This window comes from Malus domestica, chromosome 09, assembly GCF_042453785.1.
Source record: "Malus domestica chromosome 09, GDT2T_hap1".
Lineage (NCBI taxonomy): Eukaryota > Viridiplantae > Streptophyta > Magnoliopsida > Rosales > Rosaceae > Malus > Malus domestica.
In genome coordinates, this window is record NC_091669.1 from 2645541 (window position 1) to 2670278 (window position 24738).

Consider the following 24738-nt stretch of genomic DNA (forward strand, 5'->3'; position numbering starts at 1 on the left):
ATATCAATGTACGTGTTTGGTTTTCTCAGATGTTACAAATTGTGATATCATCTGCTTGGTTTGGTTTATAGGAAAGGGATCCGGATCCTCTCCGGATCCCTTCCACCTAATCCTCCTCATCAAACAATTCGGACCCTTGAAATTTGATCAAACGGCTAAAAACAGGGGCCTACTTTAGAAGTTATAATAATTTTAGCCGTTGGATCAAATTTCAATGGTGCAAATTGTTTGATGAGAATGATTAGATGGAAGAGATCCGGAAATGATACCTTTCCTGGTTTATATATACAGGGGCAGGGGTTGGGGGGTGGGATTTATCTGTGGGACTTTGGGTTGCTGGACAGGAGAGGATTTTGTGGGATTTCTGAGTGCGCTTCACTTTTTCAGGGAGCAGCTGTGATGATCGGAGAGACGTGACTTAAGCAATTGCTCGGGGAGGGGAGACATCTAGACGTATATCCACTGAAGCCTACAGGCCCTGCAGTCCATGTTCTTCCCTTCAGCAACCTGCATTGTAACCATGTGATGAGTTCTCCAATTTGGATTTAGTCTTCTAGCTGTTTGTGAAAATATTCTTACGTGTACTCATTCTATCATAAGCGCAACTTATACGAAATAGGTTTACAATCACCATCACGTGGCGTCTTTTGTCCAATAATATATTGATATGTGCACTGCCACGTAGCATACTGATTTAATAAGATATTGCTGTGGGGGAAAAACTTGCGTATGACAATGTATTATTGGATAAAGAACGTCACGTAACGGTAAACACGTTTCATAGAAGTCTTTCTCCTATTTCTCTGTTACGTGAGGCGTAAGTATGATAGAGGATATCCTCAATTACACTCAAATGTTTTCTTGATTTTGGCAACTTAGCTTGGCTAAATTCTCTTAATATGTGTTCCATATGAGTGTTGTCATAGCCATGCAGGAATATATTCTTAACAATTTCTTGACTTTAGATTTAACCATGCAAAATTTTTTATATTCGGTTTTAAGACATTCTTACACATAATCAAATATGTTCATCACTCCATCTCAGCCTGCCAAAACAAAAGTCATTACTTTTGGGATTATCAAGGTTGATCTTCTCCTTGCTTGTATGAAAATAGAAGAAAATTATTTGATTTAATTTAATTAAAGCTTAAGTTAGGCGAAATTCTAGAGAAGTAGTAAGGAAAGGCGCATGCCTTTTTACTCGAATCGGAAGTGGGAACTTGGAAAGCGTGCCTTGCCGCGTAACGGAGAGGCAATAAAATAAAGTTTTAACGAAATACTTTCAATCTTATTCATTTTTAACGAAAAATCACATTTTTAACGTAGAGGTCGAAAAAACACACCTGATTGCTTCATCATCAGAAAAACGACCCCACATGCCACCGTAATTACATCACAATCACCGCCCCCCCCCCCCCCTCCGCCGGTGGCAGCAGCTGTCAACACCAGAGAATCATTCTTTTGGTTCTTTTGGGTTCCTGCGTTTTTTCAAATTTTCATAGAAAGAAGAGATTTCAATCTACAGGTCCACAACAGACGAGATTCTCTTGTCCAATCAATATTCAGTCTTGATATTGTCACTGTTAAATAGTTGATTGTCACGTGTTTTAAAAGTACATTGTTTGTCCAATAGCAAATATCAATTACCACATGGTGAATTGATAACATGATATAATCTCTCCAAACATGAAAACAAACCATTCAAGCGCAAGTGTGGGCGTTATTATGGTCCAACCAACCAAACCGGTCAATCTGAACCTGGTTTGGTTTGGACAAAAAAAATGAACTGTCTAAAACCGAACTGGACTGAAATTAAAAAACCAGCTCGTTATGCTGTGAGCAGACCTTTGGAAGCGAATTGCATCGGTTTTTAGATTGCACCCTTTGCGGACCAAAACAAAAGAAAAAAGAACCAAGTAAACAAGAAATGGCCCAAACTTTCAGAAACTAGACACTGTGAAGTGGTTATCATTCTAAACTGCTCTAATTTTCTGAGGGGACTGAATCGGATGCAAGCAGGCGGACACGCTGCCTATAACCAAATTGACCTAACTCACATGATGACTTGTTCGAGCAGCTACGAGAATCGCAGAGAATAATGTTTGGAGGCATCTTGGGAGAAGCTTTAGAACCGGTATTGGATTTGTAAAAATAGTATTGAAAAACTGCGAATTAACGGACATTACTGCAGATTCATAAATCTCTCTTGCCCCCTCTCTCTCCCCTGATACTCTGCAGCCAATTGTCTGTCAAATTTTTGTCGAAAAACATCCTTCAAAAACTACCTCCGATCGTGGTTCTTAATCCCATCTCTTCCCAGACAATGATATGAGCTGCCAACAAATGAAAGATTAAGAGAGATCAATGACCCCGTAGCAGTAACTTAACAAGCATATAGATTACAGAGTGTAGTCCCCAAAAATAAAGATTTCACAGACAAACCATATATCAAAGCATAAATAAGTTTGGAGACAACAGCGGCTAAGTTCCCCTATTTAGCAATCTTGTTATGGTTCTCGCCGTGGGGATTAAAGCTCTACAATATACTTCAGGTCATTTCAACCTAAGATCCCGAGTTTCAATGGAACATTACAATGTCCAACTGTATTTGTTTTGCTCTATGAAATTTAACAAATACGTGTGAGTTGTAACACAGTTCATGATTCATGATTGCCTAATTGACCTCCTTTCCTCCCCAGCCTAAGTAAACTTTTCCCAAACACAGTGCACAGTGACCTTAGCCCTTGGTGTGCTAATACAATTCACGGATATGAAAAATAAGGTCAAGTTATCTCAGTTTTCAATTCAAATTTGGAATGAAGAAAAGGATTGTTGGCAACCAACCTGTCGAGCAACCTGAGCTAGTCGCCGGCTGTCCCTAGATAATTCATCTGTCGTTTGTGGCTGTTGTGCAACACATTCCTTCTCTTCCATCCTCCTCTTAGCAGTGCTCTCTTCACCAGGGTTCCTTGAGGAATTCTTGCGCTTCCTCTGGAATGTGTACTTGAGAAGTCTGCTGTTGTCCACACGACTAGGAGATCCATTTGATTGTTCTGATGCTCTCACATCTTTTAATTCAGAACTCATCAATAATGCACTTGCATCATTTAATTCAGATTTCACCAATGATGCATTCACATGTTCTAGTTCAGAATTCATCAATGACACTTTGACAGTTTTTAACTTGGAGTTCATTAGTGATACATCAACAGAACAAAGGTCGAGTTCAGAATTCGGGGCCTCTGAATTCTCAATACCATCACTTTCCGTCATCAACACAGGCACATCTATCAACTCCATGTCCTTGTCTGCTGCATCCTGGACAGTTCCAGATTTATTCATCCCCTTCATGCTCACCGTGACACTAGCTGACCCTGATATAGGATCCACATCATTTCTCATTAATATCAACCCAGGATCCAGACGGGGCAATGACTTCATCTTAGCCGCATTTTCAGTTGTGATTGGTTGATCTTCCCAAGATTTCACACCACCATAAAGTAAATACGCAAAAGTCCTGCAGCGGGACAGAACAGAAGACGGCTGATCAGTACTCGTGAGTGAGGTTGTAATGTCATTCTTACTTTTCATTTTCCTTTTTCTTTTTCCCTTCGGAATATTCTTAACTCTGTCCATGAAATAGCAGCTACTATGCTGCGAACTTTCTTCCAACCCACTGGAAGTTCCTGTCATGTCTACATTCTTGGTCTTGATAGAGGGCAGGATGCAAGCTTCTTTTTGAGAACTATCTTTTCCATTGACTGAATATACTCTACAACGAGAAGGAACAGAAGTTTGTTGGTGAGATTTCATGAGCTCACTAGGACGATATCGGCCCGAGGTTTTGGCTTTCCCAAATCCAGTCTGCCTTCTTCGTAATGTGTGCGCTTTAGCATTCCTTTTGGTCTCTTCCAAAGATGGGCCATTAACTTCTTCCACGCTGTTGTCGCTAAAAGAGGGTGAACCACACTTTTCTTCCTCCTTGTCATTTGCTTTGATGACCAACTCATTCTTCTCATGGCAAATGCTATTGTCTACATATCCAGAAGGCAGCGGTTTATCATCAAGTAAGTTTCTTTCAAAAGCACGAATTCTCTGTGTGCATCCATTTCTGAGCAGCTCAGGCTCCTTGGGTCTCATGATTATTGAGGCAAGGTCAGAGTCAGGTGCAAAAAATTTATCCAAATCAGAAACACTTCGTTTCATTTCATTACAGCACTTATGCTCAATACCTCTATTTGCTTTGATGTTCTTCGGGCCAGAAGTTGGAATAGTTTCATGTCCTGTAGCTGAAGAAGATAGTATGATAGGCTCAGGTATCGGATTGTAGGAAAATGATGCATCTTCCCTCGTCATTTGTTCGTCCAAAGGCTTCACTTGATTGTTATTTACCCTCTCCAATTCACTCCATACTTGTTTCAACTCTGATCTCAGATCAGTTATGATATCCTCCGCCTCTTGGAGCTGCGCTTCAAGCTCTTCAATCTTTCTTTGTTGGCTCAAAGAAGTTATCTCCGCTTCACTTGTCTGCGTCAATTGAAATGTCCATTAAGATAAGAGCACTTATAGTAAATACAATGAGTGAGTGATCAGTATAAATTCCATACGATATACATAAAACTCTTGCATCACTCAATTTGCACATGGGTATATTACAAAGAGTATCTATAGAACCTTCAAGCAATGCCAGACGACGCAAGTACAACCAAACATCACAAGGAGGAAACCCTGCAAATTTAGACAAGGCATAATGGATGCATCACAGAAGTTTCAAAATGAGTAGATTGATTAAACATCAACAAAGAGCTTACTCCTAAACGACGACATTGACAGTCGAACAAGTAGTTAGCACTTGGGAAATGCTATCTAGCTTTTCGGAAAATTTAATTGCTTGAACAGAAGATGCAAAGGGATTTCTTGCTTTTTGAAATGTGAAGCTTCTTCAAGGTTAAAAATACCCGAAAAATGCTTTTTCATAGCAACGAATCGCAATTACTCTCAAATCAAAACACACTCACATTCCATCCAAATTAGATTACAAAGATTCTTCAATTGCTACCTTCCATTTCGTCAAAGTTCAGTATATCTAAAGATTAACAAAGAGCTTTCGCTTTTAGAAATAGAAAACTGCTTTTACAGCACACAAAAAGACACCCAATTTCGAAATAAATGTTCACCGAAATTTCGATGTCTACACACCCAATTTCGAAAGTGAAGCATCATCTAAGTTCAATAGAACAGAAAATGGCTTCTTTCGCGAAAACAAATCACAATTACAACCTCCAGAATTCCAACACATTCATTCCATCCAAACAAATCACAAAGATTCAAGATTGATGATTCCATTTAGTTTTGACAAATAAAAAACCCCTCTTTCCAACCAAGAACAGGAATCCGATCATCAAAACTAGTTAAAAAAAAAAAAAAAAAAACAGAACTTTAAGCTTCAAGGATGCAAAATTCAGAAGGAAAATAAAAGAAGAAAAATAAGAAAGAAGCAAACCTTGGAATCGAGCATTTGCTTTAAGCGGCAAAGCACGCGAAGCGCCTCGTCTTTCGTAAATTGCAGATCGTGCTGGTACCGGAGAGCCTTGCGCTCCGACGCCATTACTCTCGCCGCCGCCTCTTTCGCCGTGTTCAGAATTATCTCCGCGTACACCTTCTTCAGAGCCTCCATTTTCTGCAACATCATCATCATCATCATCACCAACAAACCAAAGTAAATCAGCACCCGATTTTACAAAATAAGATGAAAAGATTTGAAATTTGAGGCGGCGATGGTGGCGGCGCCACAAGTAGTGGTGGAAGGTGGTCGGGAATTTCACCTGCGCCTCGTCGTCCATTTCTCTTGGGGGCCAACGAACTAGTGGGAGTAGTGAAAGAGTAAGAGAGAGAGAGAGAGAGAGAGAGAGAGCAAGAGAGAGAAAAGGGGGGAGGTTTTCGGTTGTTAAGCCGTGCCTGTATTGCGTGTGCCCCTGTCAGTTAGGTCTTGGGGGTTAGTTTGGTCATTTCACCCGTTTAGGCGCGCGAGGAGGGAAAATTGGGGGGCCCACCGGTAGCATAAAGCTGTTTCCGACAGTTTAATACGACGCGGGTCGCGGTTCTTCTGTAAACGCGCCGTCAAGGTCACGTCTCCGCTGGAGGGTTACTGGGCTTCTATTGGGCCTCGTTTTTGTTATTTATTGGGCTTTGATGTCAAAGGATATTTTGGGCCAGGAAAGATTCAACTGTTGCATTCATACTATAGGAGTCGGTTAGATATCGTCAAATTTGTTTTTGAGATCTTCGATCGAAAAAGAGTGAAATTATGAATTAGGATTATTTTACTTTAAAAGTTTTTATTTCTTGAATGTTAAAAGTTAATAAAGAAATGTAAGTGCACGTATTAGTTTCGGCCAATAATACCTCTTTTTTTTCGAATATTGACACTGAGATTGCGAGTAAGTCGGTTTCTTCCCATATCGATGATATTTTCACGATATTGTCGATATTACAGAATAATTTCAATAGCTTGATATTAGTTTTTGTTTTACAAGATAATTTTGAAGAGTACTTCAATTTATATGGATAAGAATGCAAAGAACCAACGCATTATTGATGTACGCGTAATAAGAATGCAAAGAACCAACACATTATCAATGTACACGTATATAATATCAACGTTAAACGAAATCAATGAAATAAGAATAAAATAAACGCAAGTAGTTATAATATGAAACAAATTTGACCCAAAAAAAAACACATGAAACAAAAATAAAGATATGACCAAACTAGAAGGTAATAAATTTGATAGGTGGAGCAATACTAAGATAAATTCCATCCTATCAAGGAAAAAAATTTCAATGTGTCGGAAACGTGGTCCAAGACACTGAATTTCATAATATAATTTTTTTTTTTCAAGTGTCATTCTAAATAATATCCGACGTATACGTTTGTATTCCAGACATATTAAAAAATAACTCCCAATCTACAAGCCAGTGGCAGTCAAAGTCAATGATGCATATTCCCAAACCCTGATTGGCTGGGCACTAAAGGACAAACTAATACAGAAGAATAAAACACACATTAATTAGAAACTAATTGGAAGTTAGTTAAATAATTGAAAGAAGTACCATATTCGGTTCATTATGTAGTATAGCAGGCAGCCCCTTTAAGTCAAACAATCCCTCAATTAAAGTTAATTAAATTAAACACCTGCCTACTAAACCAAGATTAAAATTTTGTTTAAAAGAATTCCAGAATTTTCAATGTAACGGTACACGAAGTGGTACACTACGTCTTATTATATAAATGGTGAAATATGTATGTTAAAAAGTAATAACCTAAAAAGTAATTTTTTTCGACAAATTACATAAAAACATGTGATGTACTATCCATATTCTCATCACAATTAAAAATTTCTCATAATTTTCAACTCTCAATTTTCAGTCACACATTTCGCAGAGATTCATCCAATTCAACCCTAAATTTTCCATGCAACTATTTGCCTGGAATGTAGTGGTAAATTGGTAATTTCAGACTTTCAGACAGGGACGCAGAGAAGTCAATGGCCCTCGCTTTCTCTACAAGCCTACCTTCTTCTTCCCCACAGAATACGCGCAAATTTGACTAAAAAGTCCGGACCTTTGAGCATTTCAGACCTCAAGGAGCAGAACCCACAATTTGTTACCTGCTGAATTGGCCGGATATGGATTCCCGTACAGCCAGGATTTGGATTCCGGTGTTGTTTTTGAGCTGTGTGAGCACCCATTTCTGCACTTACGCCGTGGTCGAAGACGACTTGAGGTGCCTTCGGGGGCTGAAGCAGTCGCTGCATGATCCGCTCGAGAAGCTGGCGTCTTGGGATTTCGGGAACACCACCGCAGGAGTCATCTGCAAGTTCGTCGGCATCACCTGCTGGAACGATAAGGAGAATCGGATCGTCAAACTGGAGCTCCGAGAGATGGAGCTCACCGGCGCGGTTCCCAAGGAGATAGAGTACTGCGGCAGCCTCACGAATCTGGATCTCGGCAGCAACGCTATTTCCGGGCCGATTCCGCCGGATATTTGCGATTGGTTGCCCTTTTTGGTGACCCTGGATTTGTCCGGGAACGACTTCTCAGGCCCGATCCCGCCTGGCCTCCAGCACTGTAAGTATCTGAACAGTCTGATCCTTTCGGATAATAAGCTTACGGGTCCGATTCCCTTTGAATTATCTAGCTTGGGTAGGCTTAAGAAGTTTTCGGTGGCGAATAATAAGTTGAAGGGAGCTATCCCCTCGTTTCTCGACCGTTTTGATAAGGCGGATTTTGCCGGGAACAGCGGGCTTTGCGGCGGTCCTCTCGGGTCCAAGTGTGGTGGCTTGAGCAAAAAGAGTCTTGCTATTATAATTGCTGCCGGAGTTTTTGGCGCGGCTGCGTCTTTGCTGGCGGCTTTGGGGCTGTGGTGGTGGTACCATTTGAGGCTGAGTAAGCAGCGGAGGACGGGAGGTTATGGTGTTGCGAGGGAAGATTGGGCTGAAAAGTTGAGGGCTCATAGGCTTACTCAAGTTTCTTTGTTTCAGAAGCCACTTGTGAAGGTTAAGTTGGCGGATTTGATGGCGGCTACCAATAATTTTAGCCCCGAAAATGTGATCATTTCGACTAGGACGGGGACTACTTACAAGGCCCTGCTGCCTGATGGGTCGGCGCTGGCCATTAAGCGGCTTAGTGCTTGTAAGCTCGGTGAGAAGCAGTTCCGGTTGGAGATGAACCGGTTAGGACAGCTTAGGCATCCGAATTTGACCCCCCTTTTGGGTTTCTGCATTGTGGAGGAGGAGAAGCTTTTGGTGTATAAGTACTTGTCGAGTGGGACTTTGCATTCGTTGTTGCACGGAAGTGGTGAGGGATTGGATTGGCCGACTAGGTTTAGGATCGGTTTGGGTGCTGCCAGGGGACTTGCTTGGCTTCACCACGGTTGCCAACCTCCGATTATGCATCAGAACATATGCTCCAATGTGATCCTCCTCGACGAGGATTTTGATGCTAGGATAATGGATTTTGGATTGGCAACGCTCACGGCTTCTGATCCTAAGGAGAGCAGTTTCGTTAACGGAGATTTGGGAGAGCTCGGTTATGTAGCTCCAGAGTATCCGAGTACTCTGGTTGCTTCACTGAAAGGGGACGTTTATGGACTTGGAATTGTGCTTCTGGAACTGGCGACCGGGCAAATGCCTCTCGAAGTCAGCACGGCTGATGAAGGTTATAAGGGTAATGTTGTGGATTGGGTGAATCATCTATATAATTCTGGTCGAACCAAGGATGCCATCGATAAAGCTCTCATCGGAAAAGGGCATGACGAGGAAATTTTGCAGTTTCTGAAGATTGCTAGTAGTTGTGTGATTTCTCGGCCTAAGGACAGGTGGTCTATGTACCAGGTTTACCATGCATTGAAGAGTATGAGCAAAGAACACAGTTTCAGGGAACAAGACGACGAGTTTCCATTGCTCTTTCGCAAGCCAGACACGGAATAAGGATTCAGCTTCAACTCGAATCGAAGAGGAGAGAGATGACAAATGGTTACAGAATTCCGTATTCAGGTAAGTTTTATTATAAGGTTCATATATGTAAATGGTACGATGGTACGATGTGATCTTTATTTTAATTACCCGGTTTTTCCCTATTTTTTAGTTAGCTGTATGATACAATAAACATCCTAAGGTCCTGCATCCCACGAAACTATTTGTTATAAATCCAGTGATGTTTACAATATGCTTTCCAGTTTTTCGCCGTAGAAAGTTGGAACGAAAGATCGAAAAATGGAAGTTCCAGTGTAAGATATTATATGCAAACAGTTAAATCCTTGCCTTCTATCTGCTCAATTTGTTTTGAAGTGCTATTTCTTTTACTGCTTGACACAACGAAAATATTTCAGAACGTCTAAGTTTATCTGAATCGTGCTGGACTCCTTAGACTACCATGACCTTCACATTCTCGTTGTTCAGATTGAAACAAGATTTTGTGTCGCGTGCTGATTCTACCGTGTTCAACTTCTTACGACCTCCTTTGCATATTAACTGTGTTTATGATTTAAACAAGATTTTGTTTGCACTCTTAAAGATGTTGATGATCAATTTATGCATTCGCTAAAAGAGTGGTGGATAGCTTAGAGGCCTGAACTACAACTGATAGAACTGATGCCGATCTAGGTGCTAGGCTAGAACCAAAGAAACAGCGCAGCTGGACCCATTCGATACAGACCGAGCCTTTCTACTTCTTGTTTAGACATGCTCATTAGGAGGTGCATTCAGTGATGAAAATATCCGAAGTGGTAACGCATTACCAATTGGTATCCACTTCCGAGTTCTTATACATCACTTTAAATACCAACTGGTACAGGAGCAACATGGGGTTTGTAGATTGATGGTTTCAGTTTAACAATTATTTAGGTAGATCAGCGTCGAGCCAGGAGAAGAACGCGGCTGTACATGTTGCACACAACCGGGATATGCTAGTTCTTTCTCGTTAAGCAGTGATAGAAACTCGTAGAAAAATCGTTCGTGCCCCCGAACTAACAAGGTTAGAAATAGAGGTGTTGAGTGTTGTTATACAACAGCTGGAATTACACAACACAGTGGCAAAGAAATAGTCTGAGGCACTGAATACTGTAGTCTAATCTGATCCCTTCATACCACTAAGAATTTAAGTTGTGTGCGGCAGGCAGTCCAAGTCTAATCCGTAGACTTAGGCCACTGCTACCATCACCACTTTCAGCACGGCACCACTTTGATTTCAACTTTCATCATTGACAAATAGTTAGCATGAGATGAGTTGGGCCATTATACTTTGTAATTGACCAATGCCATCGCTAGTAATTCTCGAGTGCTCGACTAGATGTGAGTAACTGGTCGATCGATGCTATAAAACCGAACGACCAACCCTCACATCCAGCAACAATCCTGCAAGATTTGTCATGCATTGTGCCATTACCGCTTTTGTGTATGTTTAGTACAAGTATCGTTATTTAGCCGTACAAAACTAATCATATTAACGACTCTTTAATACAGGTGTATCGTACTTGCAATAGTAAATGTCCCCACCTCTATATTTGAAAGAGTATAGACAATGTCGTTAGTTTTGTCTGTCTAAGTAGTGTTAATTTGAGTGGAATAGTTTGAGGGGGAAAATTCTTCTTTTTACTGCCTTGATTCTTTAAAGCAAAGCAAGGGGAAGGGAACGGCACTGCACGGGAGGTGAATCTGTGTCCCATGCAACAAAGAAAAGGGACTTTGGACCCAGTCTTCCTTCTCCCTCTCTCGAATCAATCAAAATCAAAACGACAAAAGGAAGCAAAAGTTAAAGCAAAATTCCACATTTTTTAGCTCCTTCATTTTTACTTTGCAATTCAGATTCTCTTTGGATCTCGCAGTTCGGAGCCAACCAACAGAGTAATCGAGACCGTTTTTAATAAAAAGAGATTCGGACTCTTGGTTTGTGTGAGGTGACAAGTGGAATAGACTAATAGCCAGGAGGATCCTTGCCGGATCCTCCAATCACATCCGTTCATCGTATATCGTGCGGTCAGAAATTATTGTAAAATTTTATTTAAAATTGAATATAAACAGTACTTAATATACGATGAACGGATGTGATTTGAAGATTTCTGATATTTTCACAAAGAAGATCCGACAAGGATCCTCTCTCCTATGGAACCATAGGATTTAAACGTGTGGTCTGGATTACACGACCCGTTGGCTCTAGCTACGAGATCTCCAGAGAGTCGATTCTTCACTTCGCATATTCACCATCTCTTCTTAACTTTGAATTCAACTCGATGCGTTGCTTTCTACTTTCTCTTTTTTCCCTTTTCTTTTTTAAATCTTTTTTTTATTTTATATATATATATATATATATATTTTTTTTTTTTTTGGTGGGTCTCTACGTTCCTTTTTTGGATACAATCGAAGTTAAAGGAGGGAATTCCATTCGAAGCCCACATATCAAGTGCATCGATAAACGCTCTTAAACAAGCTCAGGCCCCGTGCGTTCAACGCCTTTCTTTTTAAACATGAATTTGGAAAAAAAAAAAAAAATTAAAATGAAACGGCAAAATTATTTCACAAACACCATTCAAGGATTCTTACCTTTATTGAGAGGGAATTGCTTTACTTGGGAAACACAAACGACAAAAGCCACTTGAAGAAAGAGGAGAAAGAGGAGTGATGAATGAGTCATACAAGTTACAAGCCCACTCCTCTTCAATACTCCAATACGTACAGTGCGAGATCACATGATGAGTGAGATATTCACGAGTGACATCAACATATATCATATGGGGGACCGAGACTTCAACCGGCTAACTCTCACATCAGATGGAACCAGAATAGGATTTTCCTCGGGCGGTGTTCCAATTTTCTTATAGTATATCTAGTTGGTCTGTTTTTTTCAATACAAAAGCAAAATCCACTCCATAAACTTGCCTCCAAAACATTTGAAGCAAATACCATCGAGATACATTTCAAAAGTTGTTCCTTTCTCAAGATTCTTGAACGTGTATATTTTGTTTGAGATAAAGCTTTGGCTTCTTTCCATGCCCACGAACAACTTTACCATGAGTCTGCAACAATGCTGGGAACTTGGAAATCGATCAAACTAGTGAGCTTAAGCTTATCCTTCTCCGAAAAAATCTAGTAACTAATCACTCCACAAGTTCTAATTCCTACGGGCGGGGAAAATGATAACTAACTGAAGGGGAAAAAAATGCAGAATGCAGATATATAATTAACTTATTGTACATGCCTCCTGCTCAAGTTCTGAAGCTTCAAAACTCCGCACGTCTAGGCTCGCATAGGTGGTTGTCTAGTCTTCACTGCTCTCCTGTATACACAAAAAAGAAAGCACTAAAAAGATGAGGCGAGCGAGCAAATGGTATGCAAATTGGGAAAACATGCCGATTATCAAGAGTTTAATACTAAGCCACTGCGCTCGGTTTTGCACCAAGCCTTCCTAAGATTAAAATTAATACTCCAATTTTAATCTCGAATTCATATGGGGCCAAAAGAGTAGATCAACACTGTATATATATTAACAAAACTATCAAAAGAAAAAGGTCCTCCCACAACAAAAAGTTGTTAAGTTCTTTCTCCAAGGCCTTTATGCGTGTTCCTTATAAAAATAAGAGAAAGCTTGGTATATAAAGAAGCTTTAAATAAAGGGGGAGACAATCCTCAATTTCCATACAAAATATACCAACAAACAAAGAAAGAAACAGGGATGCATTTCTTTTTACCACCCCCACCCCCACCCCCCCAAAAAAAAAATAAAAGAAAAAAGAAACTAATATTTCAGGATGATATCAAAGCCAGTGAGCCACTTGTAGGTAAAGAAAGAAGTTCACGGTCACGTCTCCGAAAACCAGAAAGCGAATATATGAAATGAAATTTATGGAAACAATATATTCTCTTTCCAATTACTGTTATTTGGCTTTTCCCTATTGGTTTTCTTTCTTTTGGATCTTTGTGTAGGGGAGGACTTACCTACACCCCGGGATGCCATTTTAGCATCCCAAACCAAAACCAATGATACAATGCCACGAGTTTTAAATTCCCCACATTGCGTTGTAGATGCCCCAGTGGCATACCCGGGTGTAGGGAAGTCTCTCTCTTCTGTCTCAGTATGCATGTCCCCCCCCCCCCCTCATAATTAAGCAGCTTTTAAGTATGCAGCAGTAAATTATAGTGCTACGGAGAAATATACTAGTAAAAATTGATTAAGGAAAATATAAGTACCTGTTATGAATGGGATCGGGTCCATTTGGCACTCTTCTTTTGCTCACGTAAATAAAGGTGGAATCCCAGACAACAGCATGCTTCTCTCTTCCAATCAACTTCCAATGCTTGAAGATTTCGGTGGGTGAAACTGTAACAGCTGGTTTTTCGGCACTGCGGTTTACAAGAATTCCAGCAAGGAAAAACCAAAAGACACCCAGAAGCAGAAGAGCTCCAAACATAGCTCTTAAAACCTTCCTGCCACTTGCCATGTATATATCTCTCCTCAGCCCCCTCCGGCTTTAAGTTTTACCTACTGGCTTTCCGACCAAGCCTGATGGCCGGTCATTTGAAACCAAGATAAAGAATGTACCCAAAGACCAATGCTTGTGGCGAGAGTACAAAGATGAACTCTCAGACAAGCAAGCACAAACAGAAAACAGAGAGAGAGAGAGAGAGAGAGAGAGAGAGAGAGAGAGAGAGAGAGAGAGCAAAAAGGAGAACAGAATTGAACAAATGATTAGGTGATCTTTAACTTGGCGGGTAGAGTGGTTGGTTCTATTTAAAGGCTCATACAGGAAGGTGCTCTATGAGAGGTATTTCTGTGAGTGAGAGAGAGAATAAATGGATAATAATAAACAGAAACGTTCATTATTCCTTTTCTGTGTTGAATGGGTCCATTTGTACCCTCTTTCTCTGCTTTGGTTTGTGTATTTTCATGCAGCTAATAGGGGACCTCACTGTCCTCGTAATCCTTGCGTACTCCCAAGTTTCTAAAAGACATAGAGCCTGGAGCTACCCTATTATATAACATTCGGGACTGAGGAAGTTGGAACCCCCTATTTACTGGTTTGTTTGTTCCCCTCCCTACCGGAAAATTCTAGGATTCAATTGCTGGACCAAGTAACCTGTCCGACCCTCCCCACAACAGAGCGGGACCCCCTGTATTTGGTCCCACCCAACCCCACGCTGGTCCTACACCTTTGAGTCAGCTACCCTATACACTAGCTTCACACAAGAGCTCCTCCCTCCCCACCTATGATGAATACTTGGCTCCAGAGAACAAGCTACCCCCTGATTTCTTAACTGAATTAAACTAAACCCTAAAGCCCTCACCCACATTATATAAACAACTACACCCAAACAACAGAAACTAAATGATATTTATAATAATAATACTAATAAACAGAAAGGCGTCAGGCTAAAACTTTGGCTACGGTTGAGAGTTTCCTTGCTTCGTAAGGATCTCAACATATGCTTGTCTGTAATAAAGTAAAAATAATTAACAATAAAAAGTAAGGCCATATGCTACTTTTCATTCAAATAAAAACAATAGCAAATTGGATTGGCACTAAGTTTCAGATCAATGTATTCTGCACTTGATAATGTACCTGTCTTGGTCGACTAGACAAATTTCCAAATATGCCCTCAAAATGAGGTGAAATTTCCAAACAGGTTTTAAAAGTCCCACCAAAATGATGCTAAATGCTTTAGAACTATCAATTAAGCCATCAAGTATGCAATTACTTTGATGCAATCAACTCATTAGAGGACCATAAGGTATATCTGTCCCCTAATCAGTTGCAACACTAGTCGACATCAGTCGGTCACATGAATATATGATAAATGATGTATCACAAAAGTTTACGCTACTTACTCCTTAAGCGTCTTCAAGTAAGGATGATCTCGTAACAGTTTGAACTAGTTTTATTCATATGCATGTGGACGTGCAAAATTTGAAAGCTTATAGAGGAATAAGAGTTGAATAAAGAGATGTGAGCACATAATTAATCTACTAAATTCAGTCACAAAGATACAAACTGGAGAGGCAAACACAAGTAAAAAAAAAGGTCGTACCCAGTGCACAAGGCTCCCGCTTTACGCAGGGTCTGGGAGAGGTGAATGTCGGCTAGCCTTACCCCCATTTATGGAGAGGCAAACACAAGTACATCTCTAAAATCTACTTTCTTATTAATCATAACACGAGAAGGGTATAATAGGGGATTACCCATCAGACTCGTCAATGTCGACAACAACCATAGCATTATAAGAAATACAACTAGAGAGTGACAGTTAAAGAGGGTGCCATTGCAATCCAAAGTGGGGGGACCAGACACAAATCCTTAAACATAACACTTAGTGTCCCAAATAATTGAGGAATCAGAAACATCGAATCCTGAAAAAAACCTAGTGGTGTTTTTACGAAATCTGACGATTATACCATATATGATTGAACAAATATCCATGGTCACTACTTACAGAAACTGATGTGTACTAAAGCTCGGCAGCTTGCCCGACATACGATATATATTTAGTGACAGATAAAGAAATGCTACCAGTAATGTTACCTATCTAATAGTATTTAAATATTAGCTTTAACTATTTTATGTTCAAAGTTCTCCATGTTACTTTCAAGGCTAGAGATAAGTATTACATCAACAAATTCTTAATCCATGGCTCCATTGAAAGAACTACGGTTCAAATCAACATGTGGGGGCATCTCTTTCAATCATATGAGATATACGGTCCACCAAAAGGTCCCAACTCTTTCTTCATAAATAAGTACATGTGGAGACTATAGTTTATTAATTAACTGGGTTGCAACAACAACAATTTACCTTTTTGGGTCCCAACTTCCACTTAGCCCAATTAGTTTCTCACAGTTCTGAGGAGAGAAGGGAGAGGGGAAATGGGGCAAACATTAGCTATGAAATATCATCAGTTCAACGAAATGCAGATAGCTCCTGATATGAAGCAGCAATGCAGATGCTATTCAAAATTTCAAACCACATCTAAATCATTCGCAAAAAAGTTAATCAACTTTCAGATGTTGTGAGATGCCTACTCAATGCTAACTGCCCTTTCCACAACAAAGATTGGAGTATAAGTAGCAAAACCTAGAACATGAAACATATAATCACCAATCACAAACCTGAAAGAACTCAATTCTCTTGCCAGAAAGTAAAAGGAAAAAAAGAACACTGAACTTGACTTGAATTTTAGACATTTATCCATCCGATTCTACAAATATATCCAGTCAGAAAATGTTTGTTCTTTGTGCTGCACCATATGCGAGTGTGAGTGAGCTAATCAATTTGACGTACAAATAAGATTAACAAGTCACAATGAATCCAAACATCAAGCCCTCATCCCACAATGAAGACATGAACCTAGTTCAAAGTCAGTATTTCTGTCCAAAGCGAGTGTACCCTACATGTCTGATATAAGGCCTTACTGATTTCTACTAGTTTTCCCCCTCCCTACGCAGCGTATTTGTGCTTTCAAACTTGCAATTACAAAACTCAAAGTATTTATTTAGGCCCACCATTCATCATTTGATCAAAATTCACCTCTCTTTATGACATTTGTACTTTTACATACTGTCACCTCTATTAGGTGAACATATATTGTGCTTTCAAGGGCCCAATTTGATTCTCTGATACTAAAACCAACAGAATCAAGTCAAAAGTATTTCCTTTACCTTAGATCTTAGAAGCATAAACCATTTAGTGGGGTCAACCAATTTGATACTAGATGCTATGCGCTCTTCTAGACCTCCGTTACCGGCCTTGAATGGAGTAAGACTACACACCAATATGAATAAGATAATGCCACCATCACATCAGCAAAGAAAAATAAAGGAAACCAATTTTTAAAGAAATTCTAGAGGAACTGTTATGCTACAGATCAACTACATTTTGGGAATGATAAGATAAGACGATAGTATAGGTAGATCAAGAGTTAGGCTATGTAGCACATGTATACATAAATCTTGCGATCAAAATGAAAAGAATTTTCATATAGTTATAAAACAAAATTTATAACTATAGCATTGGAAGATCAGGAGATGACTATGTAGCACATATACATCCTGCATACATAAGAAAAGACTTCACAAATATAGCAGGTATTGATATGGAGCAATTTTGGTGCCATTATTTCATGCAAAACCAAATGATAAGCTGGTTACAAGACCTAATAATTTGAGCAACTCAGATATTGGGAGATGATAAATACTTAAAGAATAACTCTACCTACACAGTTAACTTTCCAGTAAAAGAAATATATATACAAAGTTAGTTGCAGATTTCTTACATTCTTGACAAAACTCGGCTTTAACATAATAAAGTTTAACTCAATTTCAACAGTAGTTGATCATCCAGGAAACTATAATTTATCACCGAAGTCTTTGACCTGCAATATATAGGTCCAAAAATCAGAGAGATGTAACAATATGGACATATACATAATAGTAACATCTATGGGACCACGTGGAAAACATAATTCATATATACTGCCCGTGAAACAGTAACTTACAATGCAAGTTCATTAAGGCTGATGCAGCATGACTCAAAGTTACAAGCTCACCTTCTTGACATGGCATTAGAGAATGTGTAATTGCATCATCTGAAAAATCATCATAGTTTCATATTTCAGTTTCCATGAGCCCCCTCCCATAGATAGACTTCCTTCAAATTTCTACTGCTGCTCCTCGAAGTGACTTTTCTTTCTTCTTCTTCTTCTTCTGGGCCCACTTGGGTCCATAAATAGCCAAGTGTGTCCTGCCAAACCGTCGATCGGTTATCTGCAGTTTCATATGAAACCATTAGCAATTAAACCCATCCCAAACATTCTACAGTTATAAGGTCAGGATAGCTATCACTATCTCACATTTCATAATGCTTTATCCATTGTAAAACTACTGATAGTATGCATTACCTTCACAAGGCATCCACATGAATCCAGCATGTCAGTCCTTAGTGGGTACTCAACTACCTAGACCATGAATTTGGAAGATTAGTGAAGAACTGGCAAAAATATAAGCAATAACAGAAATAGAAAATCACAACTTACTATAAAGCTATCTTCTCCAACTAGATCTGAACTTGATATTTGATCCATCAGTACTGCATAGTCAACTTCCATATACGGTGGGGTAACGCTAATGTAATCAAATGGTTCTTTACCTGCAGGAAATTGATTTTATTTTGTAATGACTGGATACAAAAAGAGAATGAAAGATGGTATATATGTTGTAAGAAATATGACGATAACGAATCTAAGATTATAACAATGTTTGTGCACAATGAGGTCACTTCTAATCCGCACTTAAACATTTGTCTATGGTTACCACACACACACAGAGCAAGAAAGAAAGAGAGATTATTAGCACATACCTGCAAGTTTCTGTGCACGTTCCATGAATTTTTCAACACGAACAGTATGTATAACTGACATATCAAGAAACCCAGTCCATTCCAAATTTGGGCGTAAAACATCTGAAACAACCCATGGATCCATCTCAACAAAATGTACCTGGAATTTGTAATTGGTGAAGGTAGGAAATTCATCAAGATGTAAGTTCTTGACCCAAAGACACAAAAGATATAATATGCTACGAAGTACAACAAACACAGAAAATAAATGCATTGCAAAAAAAAAAAATTCATTGGAAATTCCACATTCAAACCCCAACTTCACCTAAAATTAGAAGACTGCTTTAGACTGTTGTAGGTCCAGATATGAATTGAGAACTCACCAAAGTACATACGTAAGTCTATTGTATTAAACATTGAACAATTTTGTAGTACCAAGAGATATGAACTAATTTATGAATGGTACCTCGGAGCATCCTCGGCTAATAGCTTCAATTCCAACCGATCCAGTACCACTGTACAAGTCTAACCAACGGCCAGGCCTCAAAGATGCAGGACAACCACCAGCAGCCTAAGATTTGCAGCGCAAATATTAATTTACAAGCACAGATGTCGAATACAGGCACATATGTCGTAGGCACAAGACTTACTTACCTGCAGGATATCAAAGGCTGCACCTTTCACAACCTCCATCATCGGGCGCACATCCATACCTTTTGGACTTAGCAACTTCATTCTCCGCGCCTTTCCTCCAAGCACCTACATTGGCCGTAATCATTGGCTGCAATTTTAGACTCAAGAAATATTACTGTAATTGGTATTTCACTATTTCCAACTGCCAAACATGTTATTGTATACCGCCGTTTCGCTAATCAACAAGTAGCAGCTAAATGTGTTCTTAACTTGCATTAAATTATGAAGGAAAGACACAAAATTTGGAGAAATTACATACAGTAAGCAACTTATGGGTTGTTCGAGCGGCCTTCGGCTCCTTTGGTGTAATTTCAACGCCCCGTCCAGACTCTTTCAGCTTTTTCTTCCTCTTTCCCTAACATTCCAATTCCCAAACGTAAATATACACATATACATACATATATATTTTTTATATATAACAAACGGATTAAAGAGAGAGAGAGAGAGAGAGAGAGGGTACGTTTGGAGAGGGCTCAGGAGATAAGGATTCATCGGGGTTGAAGCCGTACTGCTCCATCAACACTCTCTTGGCCTCACTCCACGATTCCTTCTCCGACTCTGCAACCATTAACACACAAAAAAAACTTCAAATTTCTAATAAAAACGACGAAATTTCAATCGAATGAACCGAGTCGTATAAAAACGACGAGGTTTACTGGAAGCGAGGACGACGGCAGGTGATTGCCGTCGATTGTTGCAGAAATTGATGCGAGGAAGAGTGGAAGAAGGCGAGACAAATTCCGTAGCTGTTATCTTCATTCGGAATGGAGAGAGGATCGGAGAAGATGAAACCGCCATTGCCGCCCTGAGCTCAGAGCTCCAACTCAAGCTGTAGACTGTAGAGTGAAAGCTTCTCACTTTGTTATCTTTTTCTTTCTGTTGGGCTGAATACGAGCTGGGCCTATGTATGTGGGCTTTTATGTGTCGAATCAATACAAATCAGAAAAAGGGTGGATGGGCCTACAATTTTAGTCGGCTAGCCCAACAACCAGACTCTTCCTCGAACCCGGTGCCTTGTTAACGCGTCCACACGTGTCCGAATCTATCCACCAATAGCGTCACCAAACAGGATCTCGCAAACTGAGACACGTCAGTATACACTAACGCATGGAACACATGGTATCTAGCTATCACGATCACGATCACCCTGCCACGCGGCATTCGGTAGGCCGTCGATTTCATGCGTGGAAAGACCGCGTCACTGAAACTGGAAAAAAAATTGGTGGCAGATTGTCTTCACACCCCTTCTCATCCTCTTCTATTTTGTGCGGTCATATAAAGACACGTTAATATTTATATTAATTATTTTTATAAAAATAATAAGATAAAAAATAATAAGAATATAAAATATTTACGTGACTTAATCGTGACCATATAAATAGAAGATGATAAATAAAAGTACCAAACAGAAGGTAGATAATCTGCTTCCAAAAAAATTTCATTATGATGATAACAAAAATATAAATAATACATCACGTATTTTATAAAAATTATAAAAAAATTTATTTTTTAAATTATTAACTTCTCAACTCATATATAATATATCACATCATTAATACACGCCGTATACCGGTGACGTTGGAAAATCTCTAAACTGGACTCGCCCACCAACTTTGGCCAGTTACGATGCCGCAAGCGAGAGAGAAAGAGGCGTCGAATCTTGATAATTAATTAATTAATTAGTTTAAGTATTTAATTTTTAATCAATCGATCGATCAGAGAGTGGAGGAGCAGTAGCAGAAGCACAAGCTGCCCAATCCGATTGGAAAGTGAGGGAATTTAGTTTTGGGGGAAATGGGGGCTTGTGCTTCGAGGCCGAAGGGCTGCAGTTTCGGATTCAAGAAGAAGAAGAAGAATGACGGCGGCGCCCGCCGCCGGAGGCGAGTCATTCCCCGGCGCGTTTCGTCGGCCTCCGATCGCTCTCACTCCGTTCCTACACACCAAGGTCTTTAATTTACTCTTTTGATTCGTTGGGTTTCCGTTTTTCTTTTTATTTTATTTAATTGGACGAGTTCTGTCCAGCAGGAAGTATGGATGCATCGTTTTTTGATGCGAATTCGGCGATCGAGTCGGAGCGAGATGACGAATTTTACAGTGTTCATGATGGTATTTTTCATTTCTCAATTTTCAGTAATTTTTTTTTCCATTTTTTTAAATAATTGCGTAGGAATTTGGCCTGAATTTTGTAGTTAAAGCGAGTTTGTGCAAGAGTAGTTGTAGGAAGTGAACGGTGGAGTTGAAAAGTGGGTTGCTTTGTATTGGTTTGCAGATGTGATGTCATTACACGAGTCGGAAAGTGCATCCACATTGAGTGTGTCTTCACCGAGAGGTCTTTCTCGGCTGGCACTGAAACCGCCGCCATTGCATTCCACCTCCGCTGTGTCCGCGGAGGTGACTGTGGATGAAATTGGCGGAGGGGACAAGATGCAGGGACTGGATCATTGTTGGATTCTTCAAACTTCTTGCTTGCCTTGTCTTCCTTCCACTTCCAATAGCCCGTTGGGCGACAAAAGAATAACCCCGGCCGCGCCAAGCTTGAGGAGGAAAGTCCTTTCCTTTAAATGGAGGGAAGGGCATTCTGCTAGTGCTGCAGCTGCAGCTGATTCCACCCCCACATTACGTGAGTTTTGCCCGTATACTTGCCGTTTTGTTAGTATTGTGATGTTAAATCGTGCTACTTAACAATGTGGATTGGCAGCTGATCTTAATCTTCTGTGTTCGTGTTAGTTTCCCCCAGAACGCTTGCGAAAAGACCACTTGCCGGTTCTACAATTCCGTACTGTCCCGTTGAGAAGAGAATTCCAGATTGTTGGTCACCTCTCGAGCCAAATACATTCAAAGTCCGGGGTAAAAATTATCTTAGGTGAGAGCTTAGTACTTTCAATAGAATTGATCGATTTCTTTTTTTCTTGGAACAATCTGTCTGATTTGTCTGTATATCAACTCTTCATTTGCTTGACAGGGATAAAAAGAAAGAAATTGCTCCGAGCTGCGCTGCATTTTATCCTTTCGCCGCTGATATTTTCGTATCTCAGAAAAAGATTGATCACATTGCTCGTTTTGTGGAACTTCCAGTTGTGAGTACCACTGGAGACATCCCGTCTATTCTTGTTGTAAATGTTCAGGTGCCTATTCTTCACAAATTACTCTGAACTTATTTCGTTTCGCTTTAAATAATAATAATAATGTTCCATGCTAAACCTGTTGGTATGTTCATAATCTGTTTGTCCTCTAGGTTCGGAAATCGTTTTTTTCTTTGGCTAAACATTCTTTGTAATTTTTCCCTAATTGCTAATTCTATGTGAATCTTCTATGCTACAGATACCACTTTATCCAGCCAATTTTTTTCAAGGCGATAGTGATGGAGAAGGAATGAACTTGGTTATGTACTATAAGATTTCTGAAACTTATTCCAAAGAGCTTCCCCCTCATTTCCGAGAAAGTATCACTGTAAGCTGCGTGAAACTCTAGATGTGTCCGGTTCCTGATTATCGTATAGTAGACTCAAGACTCGCTCATTGTGTTGATTTAGTATGTATAGCTTATTAATTATTCTGTGTCCTTGGTTAATTCCGTGACAGAGACTGATCAATGACGAAGTGGAGAGAGTTAGAGGATTCCCTGTCGATACAATTGCACCCTTCAGGGAAAGATTGAAAATTTTGGGCCGAGTGGCAAATTTGGAGGATCTTCATTTAAGCACAGCCGAGAAGAAGCTAATGAATGCTTACAATGAAAAACCTGTTCTTTCACGTCCTCAACATGAATTTTACTTGGTAATTTTTGGTTTTGATTCTCCACCTACGTAATTATCGGAAAACACACCATATATCCCCTTTTAACTTTTCTTTCCCGTCAATCATACTCATATAGGGAGAAAACTACTTCGAGATCGATTTGGATATGCACAGATTCAGCTACATCTCTAGAAAAGGTATTGAAGCATTTCACGAAAGAATGAAGCTGTCGGTATTGGATTTTGGTCTCACAATTCAGGTAAACAATATATTTCGTTAATCTGAGCATGGCGCATTTACCTCATACTTAAGATCGACACCTAATCTGTGCTATGCATTGTGATTTTCAAATAGGGGAACAAGCCAGAAGACTTGCCTGAACATTTGTTATGCAGCATACGGTTGAACAAAGTTGACTACAATAATAAATCATTACCAGGAGTTTTGAATCCAAAGTCTCTGTAATCCCAACACGATGCTCGAGTTTTTCAAATCAATAAATAACTGAAAAACAAATTCTACGATAAAATCTGTATTCATACTTCTGTGTCCAGTATGCTTTCGGTTTCTGTTTGCAGCTTCTTGGCAGCAAGGGGTTTGGCTATAGATCGGAGCAAGAGCCAGAATCTTCTCCTCTCCTCCTCCTGCTGCTGCATCTACAGGTCTCATTCCTTCCCCTCCATTTAAATCCACTGATTGTATCTGGAAGCTGCTGCTTTTATCTGCACGCTGATGATCGATAAGTTCATCTTTCCAGATGTACATGGTAAGAAAGTAAGAAATAAAGATTTTCATTCATAATTACCGTCGTGAGGCACTTATAAAACGAGGTTCCAACTAGGCTGCAGGAGGCCTCAGACATCGCCCGAAAACCGTAGAAAACGAACATTTATGAACACTGTGATCAGGCTTAGAACGTAAAGATGAATCTGGTGGGGAATGTGAATCAGCATCCTTTCTTTCTCGAGACCCTTCGTCTGGATTTGGATGTTCTTCCCCGTCACTTTTGTTAATCGAAACTGTGACCTCCAGAGTCGGCTTTTTCTCGACGGTTTGACTCTTATCCTCCCAAATGAGGCCGGAGGAGCCCTGCCTTCGAAATGACATCGACGATCTCCGCAACGCCGTCATTGATCGATACTTTCGGTGTCTTCCCTTCCTCGGTCGCTGTCTTCGTGTTCCCTTGTTTCATCCGTCTTGTTTGGTCTCTTCCTTTGCTCGGAGGATGATATTAATAGGCTTTCCTTTTTTAACAAACAAAACAGCTTCTTGTTTTGAGTTTGTGGCCACTTACTCATAATTATAGCCACAATTTTATTCTAGATGCAATTCATTACTATGCCCTTTACCATCATCTTTCTTTAGTTTTGGTAACTTGTGAGTCCATGTTATAATATGAGTGGACAACGACTTTATGTCTTAGGTTATA

At 39.8% G+C, this 24738-nt stretch overlaps 4 protein-coding genes and 2 long non-coding RNA genes across 7 annotated transcripts; 2 read left to right on the plus strand and 4 right to left on the minus strand.

Annotated features, from left to right (window-relative positions):
• Positions 1 to 1700: 1700 nt before the first annotated feature.
• Positions 1701 to 5973, minus strand: LOC103442312 (uncharacterized). 2 transcript variants are annotated; one of them, XM_008381092.4, is made up of 5 exons: positions 5826 to 5966; positions 5504 to 5680; positions 4675 to 4728; positions 2845 to 4527; positions 1701 to 2333 (listed from the first exon to the last, which is right to left on the minus strand). In XM_008381092.4, exons 1-5 carry the CDS (start codon positions 5841 to 5843, stop codon positions 2301 to 2303), a joined length of 1965 nt encoding a protein of 654 aa, XP_008379314.3. In that variant the 5' UTR covers positions 5844 to 5966; the 3' UTR covers positions 1701 to 2300. The 2 variants fall into 2 exon arrangements, with proteins under 2 accessions (XP_008379314.3, XP_008379315.3); XM_008381093.4 differs by lacking the exon at positions 4675 to 4728 and having other exon boundaries at positions 5826 to 5973.
• A 1517-nt stretch (positions 5974 to 7490) lies between these two features.
• On the plus strand, positions 7491 to 9829 carry LOC103442311 (inactive LRR receptor-like serine/threonine-protein kinase BIR2). The gene has a single exon (XM_008381091.4). It carries the CDS (start codon positions 7688 to 7690, stop codon positions 9488 to 9490), a length of 1803 nt encoding a protein of 600 aa, XP_008379313.2. The 5' UTR covers positions 7491 to 7687; the 3' UTR covers positions 9491 to 9829.
• Positions 9830 to 12068: 2239 nt separating this feature from the next.
• On the minus strand, positions 12069 to 17307 carry LOC139188213 (uncharacterized). The gene is made up of 4 exons (XR_011571504.1): positions 17205 to 17307; positions 15643 to 16388; positions 13745 to 15543; positions 12069 to 12833 (listed from the first exon to the last, which is right to left on the minus strand). It is a non-coding gene; the product is annotated as an uncharacterized lncRNA (long non-coding RNA).
• Positions 17308 to 17770: 463 nt separating this feature from the next.
• On the minus strand, positions 17771 to 20459 carry LOC103442309 (uncharacterized). Its single transcript, XM_008381088.4, has 10 exons — positions 20229 to 20459; positions 20033 to 20130; positions 19832 to 19927; positions 19534 to 19638; positions 19346 to 19450; positions 18901 to 19039; positions 18578 to 18690; positions 18443 to 18499; positions 18092 to 18308; positions 17771 to 17917 (listed from the first exon to the last, which is right to left on the minus strand). Exons 1-9 carry the CDS (start codon positions 20368 to 20370, stop codon positions 18195 to 18197), a joined length of 969 nt encoding a protein of 322 aa, XP_008379310.1. The 5' UTR covers positions 20371 to 20459; the 3' UTR covers positions 17771 to 17917; positions 18092 to 18194.
• A 522-nt stretch (positions 20460 to 20981) lies between these two features.
• On the plus strand, positions 20982 to 23838 carry LOC103442308 (uncharacterized). Its single transcript, XM_029107784.2, has 9 exons — positions 20982 to 21517; positions 21598 to 21678; positions 21842 to 22192; positions 22300 to 22435; positions 22535 to 22697; positions 22894 to 23022; positions 23154 to 23348; positions 23446 to 23568; positions 23664 to 23838. Exons 1-9 carry the CDS (start codon positions 21367 to 21369, stop codon positions 23772 to 23774), a joined length of 1440 nt encoding a protein of 479 aa, XP_028963617.1. The 5' UTR covers positions 20982 to 21366; the 3' UTR covers positions 23775 to 23838.
• Positions 23722 to 24525, minus strand: LOC114826902 (uncharacterized). Its single transcript, XR_003775913.2, has 2 exons — positions 24115 to 24525; positions 23722 to 24031 (listed from the first exon to the last, which is right to left on the minus strand). It is a non-coding gene; the product is annotated as an uncharacterized lncRNA (long non-coding RNA).
• Positions 24526 to 24738: the final 213 nt, after the last annotated feature.

Bases quoted from the DNA above. Each gene is read 5' to 3' on its own strand.
- LOC103442308 (XM_029107784.2), top strand. From the start codon at position 21,367: ATGGGGGCTTGTGCTTCGAGGCCGAAGGGCTGCAGTTTCGGATTCAAG. The intron at 22,698-22,893 runs GTGCCTATTCTT...TCTATGCTACAG, and splicing joins TTCTTGTTGTAAATGTTCAG to ATACCACTTTATCCAGCCAA. The intron at 23,569-23,663 runs GTAAACAATATA...ATTTTCAAATAG, and splicing joins ATTTTGGTCTCACAATTCAG to GGGAACAAGCCAGAAGACTT.
- LOC103442311 (XM_008381091.4), top strand. From the start codon at position 7,688: ATGGATTCCCGTACAGCCAGGATTTGGATTCCGGTGTTGTTTTTGAGC.
- LOC103442312 (XM_008381092.4), bottom strand. The intron at 4,729-5,503 runs GTTTGCTTCTTT...CTAAATTTGCAG, and splicing joins AGCAAATGCTCGATTCCAAG to GGTTTCCTCCTTGTGATGTT. The intron at 2,334-2,844 runs GTTGGTTGCCAA...ATTTGTTGGCAG, and splicing joins TAGCTCAGGTTGCTCGACAG to CTCATATCATTGTCTGGGAA.
- LOC103442309 (XM_008381088.4), bottom strand. From the start codon at position 20,370: ATGGCGGTTTCATCTTCTCCGATCCTCTCTCCATTCCGAATGAAGATA. The intron at 18,500-18,577 runs GTAAGTTGTGAT...TTCATGGTCTAG, and splicing joins TTGGAGAAGATAGCTTTATA to GTAGTTGAGTACCCACTAAG. The intron at 18,309-18,442 runs GTAATGCATACT...ATGAAACTGCAG, and splicing joins CATGTGGATGCCTTGTGAAG to ATAACCGATCGACGGTTTGG.